A 20,038-nucleotide genomic window follows, 5' to 3' on the forward strand; every position below is an offset into this window, starting at 1 on the left:
ACCGCAGACTGTTCCAGAACTGCCCCCCAACCTGACAGACTGGCATCTGTTGTTACCACCGTCCTGGTAACCTGCAGAAAGGATTTCCCCTTCTGCAGGTTTTCGGGTATGAGCCACCAATTGGGGCTCTGGCGCACCGACAGGTGCATCGGAAAGTCTAATGCCTGAACCTTCTTGTTCCAGGTCGACAGAATACTGTGTTGCAGCAGTCTTGAATGAAACTGAGCATAAGGAACTGCTTCGAATGAAGACACCATCTTTCCTAGCAGCCTCATACAGAGGCGGACAGAAGGACCCTTCTTGGTCCTGACCGTCAGAATCAGCTCCCTTAAAGCAGCGATCTCTGCCTGAGGTAGAAATACTTTCTCCTGGCTTGTATCTATGGTCAGACCTAAATACTCCAGTCTTCTTACTGGTTTTAGGAAAGATTTTTCTAGGTTGAGGATCCAACCTAGGTGTTCCAGATACTTGACTGTGGTTCCCAAGTTCCCATTCAAGGAGGCTACCGACCGGTCTATGAGCAGCAGGTCGTCTAGGTATGCTATGACAGCTATACCCTGAGCCCTTAATCTGGCCAGAGGAGGAGCCAAGACCTTTGTGAATACTCGAGGTGCAGTGGCTATCCCAAAGGGCAGAGCCACAAACTGGAAATGGCGCCCTCCTATCTCGAAGCGCAGAAACTTCTGATGAGCAGGAAAAATGGGCACATGCAGATATGCATCTCTGATGTCTATCGATGCCAGAAATTCTCCTCCCTGCAGGGTGGAGACTACTAGTCGAATTGATTGCATGCGGAAGGATTGAATCCTTAGGAATCGGTTCAGATCCCTTAAATCCAAAATGGGTCTGACATCCCCACTTGGTTTTTGGACCGTAAAAAGGTTGGAATAGAAGCCCAATCCCTGGTCCCTTGCAGGAACCATCATAATGACCTCCTGCGACAAAAGTCGCTCTAACACTAGAAGGAGCGACTGCTTCTTCTCTGGGTCTCTGGGGAAACTTGATCTGAGGAACCGAGGAGAGGGAAATTCTTGAAACTCCAGCTTGTACCCTAAGGTTACTGTGGAGATTACCCATCTGTCCTGGAAGTCCTCCTGCCAGAGCTCTGAGAACTGTAGCAGTCTTCCCCCCACTCGAGCGAGCGGGGGCGCCCCTTCATGAAGAGGTCTTAGTGTTTTGTCTAGTAGGCTTCTTCACCCAGGACTTCTTTGGTCCCTGGGGTTGATTCTTGTTTCTGGACCCAGACAGAGGAGGCCGTCGAGACTGCCTGGAGGCTGAAGCCCCTGGCGCTGGGGAAAGAGTCCGTTTGAAAGAGGGACGCTTACTCTTCTTCTTAACAGGTAAGAGAGTACTTTTCCCACAAGAGATTCTCTTGATATAGTCATCTAAGTCTTCTCCAAACAACCTTGCACCACGAAATCTAAACCCAGCCAGCAGCTTCTTACATGGTGCGTCGGCTGACCAATTTTTGAGCCATAGGATTCTACGTATCTGCACCAACCCCAGTGAAAGACGAGAGGTTTGCACGATAGAATCCCTGATGGCGTCAACAACATAACATAAGGCCGCAGGAAGGTTGGCCAACCCCCGGGCCTGCTGTTCAGGTAAAACTTTGATGACCTGCTTAACATGGTCTCTTAAGTGTTGACAGACTCCAATCGCTGCAACTGCAGGTTGAGCCACTGAACCTGCCAAGGAGAAAACATCCTTCAATAGGGATTCCATTTTTTTATCTACAGGATCCCTGAGCATCTGAGCATTGTCTACAGGACAAGTCAGACTACTATTAACGGAGGAAATAGCCGCATCAATGGCCGGTATTCCCCACATTTTAATAAACTTTTCTTCCATTGGATAAAGTGTTGAAAACCTTTTCGGTGGAAAAAAACGTTTATCTGGGTGATCCCACTCAGAATAAATGAGCTTTTCAAGTAAATTATGAACAGGAAAAGCCTGTTCTATTTGAGGAGGTTTCAGTGACCGTAAATTAGAAGAGAGTTCTTTAGTTGATTCAGCTATGGGTAACTTAAATGTGGAGCGGACCAATCAAGTAGGGATCTGCACTAAGACTTTCTCCTCCTGGAAAGTCGCAGAGGGTCCCTCTCCACCTGATTCCTCTGAAGAGGAATCATTCGTCCCATCCCGATCCTCTGAAAGGGATTCCTCTCCTTTATCCTAGAGCTCCTCTTCCTGAGGGTCTTGGGAAACAGAGGAAGGCCTAGTGCGTTTTCTTCCACTGAGTGAAGATGTAATCACGGCCATTAATCTTCCTCATTAATAGCTGAGGAAAAAACCTCCTGTGTAATGTCTACAGGGGCTGAAGAGCCAGAGGCAGGTATAGCCCCTGACCCCAATGGCTCTCCCTGGCTAGCCGTCCCTGGCCCCCCAGGGGGGGAGGATTCTGCAGAAAGGGGGTCCTTAGAACCTGAACGAGATCCCCTAGAGTCTCTGGTTCTTGGGGTGTTTGAACCTCTTCTACCCATAGTGCAAAGCAACAAGGTGGAGGTATCACAAAATGAACACTGACTGCTGAGCGATGTAGTCCGGCTAAAAGCCTTGCTACCCAATGCCCAGTCTGGTGTTACCTAGTAAATGCTGCCTAGGAGAATGCCTGTGTCCCACCTTACATGCGACCGTCAGCTCTGTGTCCCTCCGAAGGGTGTGTGCATCTGTACAGAGTGCCTTTAATAGCCTGCAGCTGGCCTGTGTGGGCGTCTGAGCACGCTGTGCTGTATTTCGAAAAAACGAGCGATTCCCGCGCTGGCCGACCCTCCGGACACAATATGGAGGAAAGGTTTGCGGAGGGGGAGGAAGGAGAGAGGCCAGCAGTGATGGGCCTGCACGTGTGTAATGACGGCAATGATACAGCGGTGTACACAGATACCTGCGGCCTCCCCCTAGCCTGGGGGAACATTCCTGAGGAGAAATCCCCCTATCCCACCCTATCTGGAGCCGGCTGGAGGAGCTTGTGCAGCGTGGAAACACAGAGACAGACATCAGCATGAGAAGGTATGTGCTCTTGGCAGCCCCCAGTGGTCACAATAGGCAAAGCATGCATTTACCTTAAAGGAGAAATCCTACTAGAATTAAAAAATTCTGTGGAATCTCCTCTCACTTTATCCAGCCGCAGGGTTCTGTCATACAGACCCAATCTTCACCTCTCACGGTGGGCTCCATTTGAAAAAACCGTCAGAGACCGGGGCCTCCTACGAATAGGGGATCCACAGTTCTGGCCCTGTAAAGCACCTGGATACAAATTAGACTAGAAAAAACATTTTCTAATATGCGGGGTCCAGCTCTCTAAAAAGAGAAGCGTTACAGGTAAAACCTTGTTTCTTCGGACACGAGGCCCGGGTACCATCCAATTTGGCCTAGAAAGACACCTTGGAATGGATCCGGTTCGCCTGGCTTGCCCCAGTATAGGATATAGGGTAATCCCTTTGGAGCTCAGCACAGGACATCTTTACACGTCCATCACCTAAGACACTGGCGTAAAAACTGAGGTATCCCTGCAAGGGGAGGGATTATATAGGGGGTTGAACTTTCTGATAGGGTGTGCCAGTGTCCAATCACCAGTGATACCTATATAACCCATCAGTAATTACTGAGGCTCTGTGTCCCGTGATGTTCGAGAAAGAAAAAAAAGCTGCGCAGTTCCCCCCAATCCATACCATGTCTTTCAAAGTTTAGTATGGACCTACAATTTTTTTTTTAAAATGGCGTGAGGTCCCCCCACAAAATCCATACCAGACCTCTATCCGAGCATGTAGCCCGGCAATCCCCCCCCCACCTCCTGAACCAGGGAAAGTCAGAAATCATAACAAGACCTGGCACCTAGCAATATGGAACAAAGTACTACATGTAGCTGGGGGCAGAACAATGTAAAAAAAAATTGTAACAATAGTTCTTTTTTAAATAAAACCACACTATCTGTTCACAGAAACAGGAACACATCCACTGGGGGTTTAGGTGTGTTTTTAAATAATTTTTGTCTTTTGATCAAACACGTAAATGTAATTTTTTTTTCAAATTCTGTAACAATTTACTATTACAAAAGTAGTGTTGGTTTTGAAATGAAAAGGAATAATAATGTCAAAGAGGCTTTGTTTTTCAACAATGTATGTAGTACCTATGATACATCATCATTAAAGGAAGGTTAGTCTTATGAATCTCCTGGTGGTCATTCACAACTGTTGCTTTATGTATCCTACAACAAACACATGCAGGCTGATATAATCTTAAGACTGTGTTGCGTTAATCTTCAGAACCCCTCAGAAAAGCACTTGCAAAGCCGGAGTACATTACTTTCACACCACATACACAGCCTGTGAAGCTTACTTATACAGTACACTGCATGCAGACTTACCGGGTTGCTCGCTCTGACAGTTTGACCTCCAACTGATGGCCATCTACTGTGCAATGCTGTTGAAAAAAAAAATGCACATTCTTAAAGATTCACCAAAGAGATTTCCATTGTGTTCTAACAATTCTAATATTATTGATTATGTATCTACATATACTGCACCAAACTTCCCCATGAATCTTGCAATTCAAATATAGTGTTTTTCAAAGTAATTGAAAACATTTAGTACTGTGTAAAAGTTTTAAGCAGGTGTGAAGAGACACTGTAAACTATGAATTCTTTCAAAATTTTATAATTTGTTTATTTTTATCAATTTACAAAATGCAAAGTGTGCGAACAGAAGAAAAATCCAAGTCAAATCAATATTTTGTGTGACTACCCTTTGACTTCAATCCAGCATCAATTCTTACACTTGCACACTTTGTACACTTGCACAGTCAAGTCAGGGATTTTGTAGGATTAAAGTCAGGTGTATGATTAACCAATTATACCAAGCAGTTGCTAATGAACATCAATTTCATATGTACGTTGAAACACAATCATTAACTGAAACAGAAACAGCTGTGTAGGAAATGTAAAACTGGGCGAGGAACAGCCAAACTCTGCTACTAAGCTGAGGTTGTGGAGACAGTTTCATGTCACAGGTCAAACACCAAGGCAAGACTGAGCACAGCAGCAAGACACAAGGTAGTTATGCTGTATTGGCAAGGTCTCTCCCAAGCTAAGATTTCAAAGCAGCCTGGGGTTTCAAGATGTGCTGTTCAAGCTCTTTTGAAGAAGCGCAAAGAAATGGGCAAAGCGGAGGACTGTAGACGCAGTGGTTGGCCAACGAAACTTAATGCAGCAGATGAAAGACACATCATGCTTACTTCCCTTCAACATCAGAAGTCCAACAGTGCCCATCACTTTACTGGTGGAAACGAAAGGTGCACCGAATGGGAATTTTGGTGCCAAAACTGAAAACAAAGGATGCACTAGGCCGAAAACCGAAACAATACCGAAATTGACAGTTTTTAAAAAATATTTATATTTTTATATACAATTGTATTGTATTCGACTTTTTAATCAATATCATCAATTTAAATTAACCACTTGCCGACAGCTGGCCGTCATATGACGTCCTGGGCTTTGTGGGGGGATATCTGAATGATGCTGGCAGCTTCTGGCATCATTCAGATATCGTCTTTTAGAGCTGGCGATTCCCTACACCATAAGAATGATCATAGTGGCTGGTCAGTCGCTTTATCGTTATTACGGGTGGCGAGAGGGGACTTCCTCCCACCGCCCTCCAGTGCTTTTACCGACTCACCGCTGCGATCGTCGAGTCAGAGAACGGATCCGCCGACCCCGGATGTTCACCATAGAGATTTCCGGCACACCAGATGGTTGCCGGAGTCCTTATGATCGCCAGAGGCCGAGCGCGATGTTATGACGTCACGCCCGGCCTCTGCATTCAAACAAATGGCGCCGCCTCGGCTGGGAAGCCATGATCATTTTTTTTTTTTTATTTCAGGCTTCCCAGCCTAGAGGTGAGATGTGGGGTCTTATTGACCCCATATCTCACTGTAAAGAGGACCGATCACGCCATATTCCTATTACAAGGGTTGTTTACATTCCTTGTAATAAAAAAAAATGCATCACTTTTATTCCTAAGTGTCAAACTAAAAAATATAAAGTAAAATTAACAATAACATTTTTTTTTAAAGCGCCCCTGTGCTCGCATGCAGAAGAGAACGCATAATTAAGTCTCGCCCACATATGAAAATGGTGTTCAAACCACACATGTGAGGTATCGCCGCGAACGTTAGAGCGAGAGCAATAATTCTAGCCCTAGAGCTCCTCTGTAACCCAAAATATGTAACCAGTAAAAAATTTTAAAACGTCGCATATGGGGATTTTTAAGTACCGAAGTTTGGCTCCATTCTACGAGCATATGCAATTTTGATGCGTGACATGTTAGGTATCTATTTACTCAGCCTAACTTCATCTTTCACATTATGCAAAAAAATTGGGCTAACGTTACTTTTTTTTAAAGCAAAAAACTGCTTGTTTTCCAAAAAAAAGGCGTTTGAAAAATTGCTGCGCAAATGCCGTGCGAGATAAAAAGTTGCAATGACCGCCATTGTATTCTCTAGGGTCTCTGCTAAAAAAAACATATATAATGTTTGGGGGTTCTATGTAATTTTCTAGCAAAAAAATTATGATTTTTACATGTAGGAGGGAAATGTCAGAATTGGCCTGGTTGGTAAGTGGTTAATATGAATTTATTGTTGGCCATTATTGGCACCTTATAGTGCAAGAAAAGCTCAAGAAAATGCAGTCTGCACTTGTCTCTGACTATTTCTTGCATCATGTCCACAGTCTCTAACCATCTGATACAGGAGATGATCAGAGACTGCAGACATAGTACAGAAGACGGTCAGAGACTGCAGACATGCTACAGGAAATGGTCAGAGACTGCAGACATAGTACAGGTGATGATCAGAGACTGCAGACATAGCGCAGGAGATGGTCAGAGACTGCAGACATAGTACAAGAGATGGTTAGAGACTGCAGACATACTACAGGAGATGGTTAGAGACGGCAGACATACTACAGGAGATGGTCAGAGACGGCAGACATAGTACAAGAGATGGTTAGCGACTGCAGACATAGTACAAGAGATGGTTAGAGACTGCAGACATACTACAGGAGATGGTTAGAGACGGCAGACATACTACAGGAGATGGTTAGAGACTGCAGACATAATAAAGGAGATGGTCAGAGTTTGCAGATATACTACAGAAGACGGTCAGAGGCTGCAGACATAGTACAGGAGATGGTCAGAGACTGCAGACATAGTACAGGAGATGGTCAGAGACTGCAGACATAGTACAGGAGATGGTCAGAGACTGCAGACATAATACAGGAGATGGTCAGAGACTGCAGATACAAGAGATCAATGCAGCCTCACTAGTGTTCGTAAGATGCAGCCTCACCAGTGTTCGTCAGATGCAGCCTGCCTGTCCCCGTCAGATGCAGCCTGCCAGTGCCCGTCAGATGCAGCCTGCCAGTGCCCGTCAGATGCAGCCTGCCAGTGCCTGTCAGATGCAGCCTGCCAGTGCCCGTCAGATGCAGCCTGCCAGTGCCCGTCAGATGCAGCCTGCCAGTGCCCGTCAGATGCAGCCTGCCAGTGCCCGTTATGCAGCCTGCCAGTGCCCATTATGCAGCCTGCCTGTCCCCGTCGGATGCAGCCTGCCTGTACCCGTCGGATGCAGCCTGCCTGTACCCGTCGGATGCAGCCTGCCTGTCCCCGTCGGATGCAGCCTGCCTCTCCCCGTCAACAAAAAGAGAGACAAGTAGCGCAGGTTACATAGTTCACAGTATATCTCAATGTTGTCAGAAAAATGTCCTTTTGAGCAATGCACTCTCTGTGAAATGCGAACAGTCTATGAGTAGGGCAGCCTTTAGAAGGGAGGTGAAGCCGCTCCAAGTATGCAAAGAAAAAAACAAAAAAGGCGCCTCTTAATAAACTGTATGTTTAATGATATGATTACATTAAAAACACTCACATTTAAAACTTAGTTAGTCCGGCATGGGGAGCCTCAGTATAGGCATACGGGATTGCGTTCTGCTGTGTCACACAGTCTTGTTCCTGTCTTGTTGCCGGCTGGTCTGTTTGGCGTAAGCTTCCGGGGATCAGTAATTATCCAGAACGAGGCTTGGACATCGCCAAGCAGTCAATTGGGAGGCTGGGACACTGGAACGCACATCCAATGTATGTGCTGTACTGCCGTCAAGCGACGCGTTTCAGAGCATGCGCATTAGAGCACGCTCCTTTCTCAAGCTAGTGAGATTACAATACACTGCAGCCTATTTAAGTGCTCTCATGGCACCGCCGCCTAATGGACACAGTTGTAATTACAAAGAAAATGAAGGAAATGTAATGTTATAAAGACAAACGGAATGATTTATGTGTTAGTATTTGATAAAAGATAAAAATAATAATAAAATGTTCATATTATACACCTACCTTCCTATAGTTACATATAGATATAGACATAGATTATATTTACAATAATCAGTCAAAAATGCATTGTATAAATTTTAATTTAATCACTACATACACATTAACACCTCATGTATGTATACTAGAAATTAGTAACTATAGGAAAGTAGGTGTATAATATGAACATTTTATTATTATTTTTATCTTTTATCAAATACTAACACATAAATCATTCCGTTTGTCTTTATAACATTACATTTCCTTCATTTTCTTTGTAATTACAACTGTGTCCATTAGGCGGCGGTGCCATGAGAGCACTTAAATAGGCTGCAGTGTATTGTAATCTCACTAGCTTGAGAAAGGAGCGCGCTCTAATGCGCATGCTCTGAAACGCGTCGCTTGACGGCAGTACAGCACATACTTTGGATGTGCGTTCCAGTGTCCCAGCCTCCCAATTGACTGCTTGGCGATGTCCAAGCCTCGTTCTGGATAATTACTGATCCCCGGAAGCTTACGCCAAACAGACCAGCCGGCAACAAGACAGGAACAAGACTGTGTGACACAGGAGAACGCAATCCCGTATGCCTATACTGAGGCTCCCCATGCCGGACTAACTAAGTTTTAAATGTGAGTGCTTTTAATGTAATTATATCATTAAACATACAGTTTATTAAGAGGCGGCTTTTTTGTTTTTTTCTTTGCCTGTCCCCGTCGGATGCAGCCTGCCTGTCCCCGTCGGATGCAGCCTGCCTGTCCCCGTCGGATGCAACCTCACCAGTGCCCGTCAGATGCAACCTCACCAGTGCCCGTCAGATGCAACCTCACCAGTGCCCGTCAGATGCAACCTCACCAGTGCCCGTCAGATGCAACCTCACCAGTGCCCAGATCAGAGTTGCGATCTCCATGTGTCACGGAGCTGTATTTGAATTGCCCGGGTTGCAGTAACAATGTCCCGCCTCCTGTGATTACGTCACGTTGATTCAATGTCCCACCGTTGGATCAGTGTGCCATTTGTCACAGGGGGCAGGACATTATTACTGCAGCCCGTGCAATTCAGCTTTGTGACACACGGAGATCAACGCTCTGTGGGGGGGAGGAGGGAGGACTGGGGCGATCCAGGAGTGGAAACCAGTGGGACCCCGGTACATCTATCTACTATCCAGAGAAGTCTGGCCAAAAGTAGTCTTCATTGAAGAAACTGTGGCCCAAAAGGCATATTCTGATGTGGAAACAAGGCTAAGAGACATAACTATGCGTAAAAACATAGGAACTGGGGTGCAGAAAAATGGCAGCAGGTACTCTGGACTGATCAGTCAAAATCTGAAATATTTGGTTTAGCAGGAGGCAGTTTATTTGTCAAAGGGCTGGAGAGTGGTACAATAATGAGTGTCTGCATGCAACAGTGAAGAATGGTGGAGGTTCCTTGCAAGTTTGGGGCTGCATTTTTGCAAACGGAGTTGCTGGCTTAGTCAGAATCAATGGGTTCCTCAATGCTGAGAAATATAGGAAGATACTTATCCATCATGTAATGATGTCCCATGAAGTCCTATATTTTGAGTTGTTACCAAAACAGGAACAGAGTGGAAATCTTCCAATGTGGACAACTAGTTCTGGTGACCCTAGTGACAAAAGGGGATTTCCCTTACTTTGCAGGGATTCCTTTCACTCACTAAGGCTATGGGACAGAAAGTGAAGTGAAATCTCTTCAAGGGGGCACATATGGGGAAAAAAACTGACAGAGGTTGCCTTACCATACACAAAATGAAAAAAACATTTTGGTTGTAGTTCTACTTTAAAGCAGGCACCACAAAACATCTGTTAATAGCTGACTCTATGTGCCTCACCTATTCCAGCACCAGAATCTCTAACACTGGCCCCTTAGTTCAGGCTAAGCCCCTCAAACTCACCACCATCATCATGTCCAAATAGAGCAACCTTACTGGTCACTGAGATGTTCTTATTGTACATGTAAACAATCAGTGGCCAGTTATTGACTCTAGAGTAATGTAAATATGCCTATAAATCTAGAGGTATGACTTGGCCTTAAAATGTAAAAAGTTAAACCATTATTTGTAAAATGAATCTAAGATCAGAGGGAAGCACTGAAGAAGCGGTTGCTTACAAAGGTAGTAGTAGACACTCTGCATTGTTACAGATTAAAAACGCTATAGCGACAAAGAAATTTCAAGATAGAAACCAGCCTTAAATTTCCTTTGATGTTACACTATAGAGGCCTAGTTAAAAGAACATAAAAAGACATACCTGCAACTGTCGCAGAGCTTTTTGAGCTTGTTCTGGCTTCTTATATTCCACAAAACCAAAGCCCATAGATAGGAGTACACCTGTAAAAAAGAAAACACCTTTTAATTAGAAGAATAATTAAAAAAACACTTGTGCAAAAAGGTTATATTAATGTAAGTCAAAATGAAGAAAGCCTTTTAATATTACATAAGCTGAACAGTTTCTAATATACTCAACTACACTGTAGTGAAGGTAAAGCCCTTAGAGAACAGAAGGCTAACAGATTCAGCATGTTCAAAACAGGGCAGATCATACAGCTTCAAACGCTCGCTGTAGTTAACCTTCTGCCCCCCACACAACGCATATATGTAGCAGCAAGGAGGGTGTGTTTTAATGCCCACCTGCTGCAATGGGCGGCACAGCTCAATGCTTGCACCCAGAGAGAGAGAGAGAGAGAGAGAGAGAGAGAGAGAGAGAGCTCAATGCTTGCGCCCAGCACAGTGACCAAGCTGTCAAAGACAGCTACCTGTCTCTACTAATGATTGAGAGCCTACAGGCAATTTGGTTATGTTGCAGGCTAGCTGGTAAGTGAGCTGGGAAATTCTGTTTGTTTTTGATGTGCATTGCCTTTCCATGTGCTTCTTGCTGCAAAGCGTAGTTATAGGCTGGGGTGGTTGCCATTTGTTTGTGAATTGGTGCGTGTGCGCAAGGGATACCTTCAGCTGCCACTGCGCCCTTGCTGGGTGTCCTGTGTCTCTCTACATCTTTAAGGAGGGGTGGGCTCCTTCCAGGCACACCTGCCCTTAATCTATATAACTGCTATATATGTGCTTCAGTTTGGGAGACACTCAAAATTATAGAGGTAGGACCACAGCAAACTTGCCTTGACGTGGCCACTGCGGCTTACAAATATGTTTGCATATACGTGCAACTAAATCCATTTGTTTTTAACGTGATTTGTTAGACAGAGCCAATTTGGTTTTGCTGAAGGCTAACTGGTAAGTGAGTTGGAAAATTCTGTCTGTTTTTGATGTGCATCGCCCTTCCATGTGCTCCTTGCTGCTGAGGCTAGTTATAGGTTGGGGTGGTTGCCATTTGTTTGTGGTCTATTAGATCACACATCTCTTGTCTGCCCTCCAAAGCAGCCAATGAAACTGAGATCAGTTTGATTTGCTGCTTTACTAACCTATTTACCAAAAATCAAAACTCTTGCCAACATCCTACACACACTTTTACTCAGATTACTAAATATTTGGGTAACACTCCACAGATCCATTCAATCAGATTACCCAAAACCTGGCTAACATTCTATGGTTTCACACACACAGGTGACCAAAAGGCAAAGTAATGTTTCAAATATTACAGATTAAAGAGTCACCAACCCAGACTACCAAAAGTTAATTTACTATCCCTTATACTCATTCATCAAAATTACCAAAAGGTTTGGGCGACAGCCTACAGATTCATTACCAAAAAACCAGGTAACATTTCTTAGACTTGTTTACCCCGATTACCAGAAATCTACATTACAATTCACATATTACCAAAGGCCCCAGCAACATTTCATGGACTAATTCACCCAGACTGACAAAAGCCTGGCTGCCCACCAAAGTCACCTCACCTTGTTTGTCTTTCTTTTTTGAGATGCTACACGATTTCACAGTCCCAATTTTTGAAAAGACCTAAGAAGAAAAATACAAGGTTACACCGACCTGTTTATAACAGAAATACATAAATCCATTTCAAAAGTGTGTCTAAAATGCTCTATGTATTCTCTGAAAAGTTTACCAAGCAAAAATAGGGAAAAGCACAATTCTTACCTCTCTAAGACTTTCCTCATTGGTGCTGAAATTTAGGTTTTTAATAAATAATGTACAGCCAGGAAGCGTTTCTTCATCCTCAGATTCACTCTGTCTGTCAGTCTGAGCTTCTTCATGTTCTGGGGAAATGTTATCTACAAAAAAATAATTGTATTTTAAAGGTCTGTATGTACATGTGCTAGTGTCAACTAGGATTTTTATAGTCACTGTAAAATCCTTTACTTAGAAACCATTGAGGAGAACCTACAGTAGAAATGGCAAACAAAAAACTGTAACCCAACCCAGGATAACCCCTGTCACTTCCAGCATGCATCAGTTTATTAGCAAAGCAGTGCCAAGAGAAAGATTATAAACACAGAGGGGTGAGGCCAGTGTTCCTCAATAGACTCCAAAAAAAGGATTTTACGATGAATACAAAAATCCTATTTTCTTTCTTATTCATTGAGAGACACGGGACATCCTTAAGAAGTCTTACTTGGAGGTATGCAACACAGAAAATAAACACTAACGGGCCCAAGAAAATAAGGGGCTGCATGAAGGACCTTATGCCAAAAGCTGGCTTCAGATGAGGAAGAAATAGCCACTTGGCAGAACAAAGAAAACGTATGACCAGGTGGAGGACTTCCAAATTTGGGAAAGAGATGCCAAAAGGCCCAAGAAGCACTCAAAGGTCCAGTAAAACAGCGGGATCCCATCATTGAGACCATAAGCCTGGATAATAGTGTGCCTGATCCAGCTAGAGATGGTGCAGTCTTCCAGAAAGAAGCAGTGGCTGAGAGAGACTTTTACAGCTGGAACAAGTCCAGACAATAAAGGAGACATTTTCTTCTGCTGAACTGGAGCCAGACAGAGGGATGGGACCTGGTTGAGGTGAAAGGCGGAAACATAGGCAGGAAATCTTGGGACTTAACACCACCATGCCCCAATGTCAAAGTAGAAAGAGTTCCTTGCAGGATAAGACTACCAGAGTTGAGAGGCGATGGCTACAAGAAGCACCACCTTGTGAGTCAAAGTGTAGAGAGGAGTGTTCTTTAATGGTTTCAAACAGAGGTTTCTGAAGAGCTGAGAGAACCAGATTCAGATCCCATCAAGTTACAGGGGGACAAACTGGGGGAGCTACATGGGAGACATCCAGTACAATCAAAGATTGAGAAGCCAATGGTCTCAAACAGAATAGAAAGGTCAGAAACCATATGCTTGATAGTGCAGACAGCCAAACACTAATACAGATAGAACTGCAGGAAAAAGAGAATGTTTCCCATCTAGAAACCTCTGGAGTGGAAGCATAGAGATTCACAGCAAGTGAAGTATGCCTTTATGCCTTTTATAGACCTTGTAAGAAATGGACTTCTTTAGCTTGTAGTGTCATATGAATCAAAGACTTGCAGCAAGATTTCTGCTTTCTTCCTGATGATTGATGTACACCATCACTGTGATGTTGTGTGACTGAAACGGCAATTCTCCAACAGGATAGCCTAATGCTGCAGAGGCCACTAAATTGCCCAAAGTTCCAAGAGGTTGATTAGGAGACAAAACTCTAATGTTAACCAAGTCTCCTGCACTGACAGCATGTCTTGGAATCCTCCCTAACCACACAGGCTAGCATCTAATGTGAGGATCTTTCAAAGGACTAGTAAAAAATATTTCTCTCTAGAGCTAGATTCCTGAGCTCTAAAGCCAGACACATCCTTGTCCTCAACGACAGATGAATCGTGCTGTCTAGAGACCAGATAGACAACAGAATGCTGCATAATAGAAGTTGTAGGCGAAAAACTGAGGAAGGAGCAGGGAGTAATACTACAGGTTGTAGCCCTAGCATACCACCCCCAGCATGCAAAAATCTGGGAAACAAGCTGTCCAAGGTTAACATAAAAATTAGCAGAGGAAGGCTAGTCAGAGTATTTGGCAGACATTGGGTGCAAAGACTTGAAAGTGGATGGAGAGTCATGCTTGGGGGGGGGGGGGTCTCAATGTGGAGGTCAAGGGAGTGGAGAAATGAATGGGTTCTTTCCAATAGAAATGTGTTTCTAACACAGAGAAAGATGGGTGCCCCTGCTACCAGGAGCATCTTAGATGCTGTTGTCAAGAGATGGTCAAAAGAGACACTGTCCCTTGAAAGCCATGCAAATCAAATATATTTTTACACAAATATTCCACAGTCCAGCAATTTAGCCATAGTGCCCTTCATCACAATGAATAGGGTGGGGTTTGGAGGTGCCAACTCTAGTAACACTGTCACATGATGTTAGTGTAAAGCGTACACCTACTGGTTCGTAGGTTCAGATGGGGTGGCGATGTCCTGGGGTTTGCTGGTGTTCAGGTGCAGGCTCCAGTGATGATCCCTCGGCTTGGGAGATGTAAAATCCTGGTTGGAGGAAAGGTAGTACAGCAGTGTCCAGTGGAAGCTCCACTCTAACCACCCTGGAACACGGAAGCGGAAGTGATGTCAGTGGTGCATGGAGAGCATCCAGAAACTATATCCCCCAAGTATTTGTATTATCCTGGAGATTGAACCCAGATGGGAATAATTTAACTGTAGGGGCACAAGGATAGATTGGAAGGCAAAAAAAGCGGGGGTACAATTACAATAAAGAGTGTGTCTCTATTTCTTCATTGAGTCCTCCCGTCGAGAGAGTGTTCAAGGAATATATCCAGTAAGTTTCCTGCTGACATAAGCATTTAAAACGTTCTGCAGCAGGAAGATCTCTGGGAATGGCCTCTATAACCCAGACTTTGAGGCCAGTGGTGGATTTATGGTGTACAAAATGAAGAGGGACACTGTTTGTCACAGCCTTTTTCTATGAAGCGCCTATGTTTGCCAACATGTTGGTGTAAGATGCGTATGGTCCTGCCCACATAAAACAGGCCACATGGGCAGGTCAGGTAGTATACCACGTACTCACTAGAGCAATTGTGAATTTCTTTTATGGTATATGTTTTTCCTTGAATGGTGAAGTTTTTTTGGCCGTGATCCACAAATTTACAGGTGAGACATAATTTTTTCTTGCATTGGTACATTCCCACTGATGGAATGAGGGGAATGTATGAAACCGAAATTGGTGTGACATTTTTTATTTTGCTGGGTGCTATTTTACTCTTTATATTTTTGGCTCTGCAATAGGATACCTTAGGTTGTTGGGTGAGGGAGGAACCCAAAAAAGGGTCTCTGAGCAGGATGCACCAATGTTTGGTTATGATATTCTCCATTTTTTTGTGACAATCATGAAATTGGGTTGTGAATCTTGTTGGTTGTAGGTCATCTAAAGTTTTTGCCTTTGGTGGAAGTTTATTTGCTTGTTGAATGAAGGCTTTTTGGACCAGATTTGATGGATATCCTTTGTCCTGTGTATGGTAATCTTCGTCTTTGGTACAGTTTTGCCGAATTCTATGGAATTGACTTTTAGGTATATTTTTAATCCATCTTGGATGATGACAGCTCTCATAGTGGATGTAGGAATTTCCAACGGTTGGTTTGACAAAGTTCGTGGCATGTATTTGGGATTCACTATGGAAGAGTTCTAGATCCAGGAACGCTAATTTGTTGGGATCTATAACATGAGTGAAGGATAGCCCTAGGGAATTGTGGTTACAATGCTCAACAAAGGACTCCACACTTTCTTTTGGACCATCCCAGATCATTACGATATCATCAATAAAGCGTCCACAGTAGATAATTTGGACAGCAAAGGGATTGTTGTGTAAGACATATTGTAATTCCCAATAGCCCATAGTCAGATTGGCATAACTAGGAGCAAAATCGGCACCCATGGCGGTACCGTGGGATTGCAAATAGAAGGTATGATCAAACTCAAAATAGTTATGTTCTAAACAGAATTTTGAGGCCTCCAGGATGTACTGTGCCTGTCTGGGGTTGATGAGAGGGTCCTCGGAGAGAAAATGTTCCACTGCTCTGAGGCCAATGGTGTGAGGAATGTAGGTATATAGGGATGCGACGTCCAGGGACACCCACTGATAAGTTGGTTCCCAGGTGTAGAAGGAAAGCATTTCTAGTAGATGGGTACTATCTCTGATATACGATGGTAAGTTTTGGGCTAGAGGTTGGAGGAAACGGTCTATGTACATGGAAAAGCCGCTGGTGATACTTTCCATAGCGGCTACTATGGGACGGCCTGGTGGATTGGACTGGTCCTTGTGGATTTTGGGCAAATGATAGAAGTAGGGTTTTTTTTTAAACCCTTGATGAGAAATGACAGTGCCCTTCATCACAACTGTTGTTTAATAGTAAGGCCATCTGCTCCAAGCGTTCTATAACAGAGGGATCAACAGTTACAGCCATCAGTTAGATTTCCTTTAACGTGTTTGTTAACCCCAAAAAAAAAGATCTTGCTCCTTTAAAGCATGTTATATGACACAGTGCTTGTCCTGTGTCATTTGGCCCCCTGTAACACCTAAAAAACCTGGCTGATCCTGCCAGTTTCTCCCCATCCCTCTGTAAACTGACCACGGTGTATTGTGGCTCCTGAGCCCTGACACCGTGGTCAGTTTATGTGCCTTTGTCATCAGCAGCCTGCTATCTGCTCTCCTCTCTGTTCCTGTGTCCTCCTCCCCCCTCTGTCTGTGTGTGAGCCACCCCTCCCGCTGCTCTCAAAACTCTAACCTTTATACACCATCAGCACTGCCTCCTATTGTAGTGTCCCCCCTCTGTGAATAATTTATAAACATAAATGCTGTAAATACCTCGTTTAAGAGCTGAGATTGCAATCACATGACCAGCCAGCTCTCTCCTCCTGCCCTCCAGACTGACATCAGCAGATGAATCTCAGCCCCTCCCGCTGCATCTCTCAGAGGAGGAAAGGAGAAAGCTGGCCAGTCATGTGATCGCAATCTCGGCTGTGAAATTAGGCATTTGTAGCATTTATTTTTTATAAATCACACACAGAGGGGGATACTACAATAGGAGGCAGTGCTGATGGTGTATACAGGTTAGAGTGGCTTAACAACCACTTTAAGGAATTTTGACCAGTCAGACAGGGTTTGACAAAGTATAGTTACAGCCAGAATCAGATGAATGGCAGGACCAGACACTGCTGGATCCACAGTGGGGCTGAACCACTAATGCATAAAATCTTTTTCGCTTACAGGATGCTTCCAATCTCCATAGAGAAATAGTTGAATAAGCTGCTGCAAAATGAAAGTCTTTGTGGCCTTAGGAGTTTTAAACAATCCAAGACTGGACACAGCGCTGGTGGAAGCAACAGGTTAAGCCTCTATATTCAGAGTAGTGCGCACTACATCAATTAGCGATAAAACAGTCTTCTTTAGTCTGGAAGTATTATCAGTGGACCGTGACTCTTCAGGGGTAAGCTCTGTGGACATTGGCTTGGATGCTATCAAGGCCATGTATAAATCAGATGTAGAATCAGCAAGAGGTAATATAGGAGAATGCTTGTGGCCTCTATGGTCAGAGTCAGTAAATGAAATCATAAAGTCTTGTGTGACCATGGTAAAAATCTCAGTGGAGGGGGGAGTCGGTCCAGCCATACCCGGTGGACCCAAAGAGGACTCCAAGGATGGAAGAGATTTTAAGAACAGAGGAAAACATAATTCCAGGCTGAAGACATTGGCCAAGTCTCAAAGCTCACTCCAAGCAGACCCGTAACCATTAGTAGAATGAAAGCTAGAATTGGATACAGCAGTACCTTTTCATCTGTGTCTTTAATCAGACATGTTGCAACTGCCTTGCAGTAGGACAACATATAGGCTCAAAGTTAGAGGAAAGGCCTCAGATACTCACAAAACCTGGACAGCTGGTAGCATGTGAGGGTTGGACAGATAAAGGTGACAAAAGTTCCTGTAGGTGGGAAGCACAAACAGAATATTGAATTTCCACGTGGCTCCTTGCAAGCAGAGGCAGCAGCGAGAAGATGCTCAGAGCAGTATGGCAGGAAAAAGCACAGTGAGTGATACTCCATCTGGAAGGTTACATCAGTGCTCAGTCCTGGTAAACCCCTGCATCCAGCAGGTTATCTCAGTGCTCAGTACTGTTAACCCCTTTCACAGCAAAAGTTGAGGGAAAAGGGAACAAAAATGCTCAGTAATTGAGGTAGCTCCTAATGCTCAGCCTAAATGACCTATTCACTTAGTGAGTGTTTACGGACAGAGCATGCACTGAGGCATCAGCAGCAGCTCTGGACCTGAGGGGCGCTCTGCAGTTAACTTTTACTAGGACAGTCTGGAAAGAGCACTGCGTGGAACCTAGTGCTCAAAGACCAATTTCAGGCTATCCCCATATGATGATGTAATACATGATTTACTGCATGTTGTTCTTCAGCTTTCATGTATGTACAATATTTAATACATATTTTCTGATACTACTGTAGTGACCATTTTACTTGGTGGAGATCTGAGGTCCTGAGGAAGCGGTACCCTGTGAAACGCATTGACATATATCTAATGTCTCCAGGGACCCAACAATTCAAGTTCCTGTATACTCTACAATTTAACTGGCATGACATTTATATGCATTTTTTAAAAAAGATTGGATAAAAAAATGTAATATGTACAAATAATAATGTTCATTTTTTGGGTATAAAACCACTGGCAATATATTTAAAGTCCCTCTTCATATATGAAATACTTTGGTCTTGCCCCATAACATTCAGTACAGATGTTGTATTTTAAAAAGTCAGACTGAGGATGCAAGCATCTGCAACTGAAAAGACAAAGTTTCAGCAGCGATGAAGATAAGGTTCTTGTTCATAGAAAAAAAGTTGTTAAATATGGTACTGGCAAAAAAAAAAGAACACAGTGGAGCTGCAGAGAAGACACCCATCCTCCCAGGACACTAGCAAAAGATTAATTCTGATAGTGGGTGAAGTTATCCTGGACTGGCCTACAGTTTTTGTTTGCCAGTGTCCAATCCAACCCAAAAGTTAAAGGTTTACTGTGTGCCTCAATAGACGAGAAAGCAAGACATGTTACCATATGAAAGCAACTCTATCACCATCCTAATTAAATAAAAAATGCTGCCTGGAAAAGGCAGCTTTAAATAATTACCTGTTCTGATGCCTGCATTTTCTCTCCCTTGGAGATACAGCTATTGAAGAATCTTCTGCATCCAAGACCTTTGGGATATATGGTCCTCCCTCAGCGCTCTCTGGTTTCATCCGCCTGCACCTATGTCACTACAGGACACAGTAATGACGTAGGGGGTTAGCGGATGAAGCGTGCAGCAGGTGAGTCTCCAAAGGTTTGTTTTCCAGCAGGCAGCTTTTTTTTTTTCAATTTGATAAAGGTGGTGATAGAGGAACTTTAAAGGGATTCATAGGGATCCAGATAAGATGGAGAGTAAAAATGTAGCTTTACATCTTCCATTTCAATGCTGTAAGGAAAACAAAACCAGCACATTCATTCTCTGTCTTTCTCACCTTTCTCTTCTTTTGCTGGCTTGTCCTCATTTACCGGTTCAGCTTTCTTCCCTGCAGGTGGGGTGTTAAACACATTCATGGGAGCCCATTCCAGGTACAGAGGCACATGCTGAAACTGGCATTGAAAAAGCAGTGCAGAAGTCAGCATGCAATGTACTCAATTCATTAATTTCACAAAAAAAAGGGAGAAAAAATATTCCAATAAAAAGTATCATGAAAACAAAGTAAATTAAATAGT

At 43.8% G+C, this 20,038-nt stretch overlaps 1 protein-coding gene across 1 annotated transcript in view; it reads right to left on the reverse strand.

Annotated features, from left to right (window-relative positions):
• RBM19 (RNA binding motif protein 19) overlaps positions 1 to 20,038 on the reverse strand; it is a 135,105-nt gene that overhangs the window by 49,577 nt on the left and 65,490 nt on the right. The window contains exons 16-20 of the mRNA XM_073630304.1: positions 19,801 to 19,915; positions 12,413 to 12,546; positions 12,214 to 12,274; positions 10,614 to 10,693; positions 4,367 to 4,422 (exon numbers count right to left, since the gene is read on the reverse strand). Coding sequence (XP_073486405.1) covers positions 4,367 to 4,422; positions 10,614 to 10,693; positions 12,214 to 12,274; positions 12,413 to 12,546; positions 19,801 to 19,915 — 446 coding nt within the window. The remainder of the gene's footprint in view (positions 1 to 4,366; positions 4,423 to 10,613; positions 10,694 to 12,213; positions 12,275 to 12,412; positions 12,547 to 19,800; positions 19,916 to 20,038) is intronic.

This window comes from Aquarana catesbeiana, linkage group LG01 (assembly GCF_042186555.1).
Source record: "Aquarana catesbeiana isolate 2022-GZ linkage group LG01, ASM4218655v1, whole genome shotgun sequence".
NCBI classification, from domain to species: domain Eukaryota; kingdom Metazoa; phylum Chordata; class Amphibia; order Anura; family Ranidae; genus Aquarana; species Aquarana catesbeiana.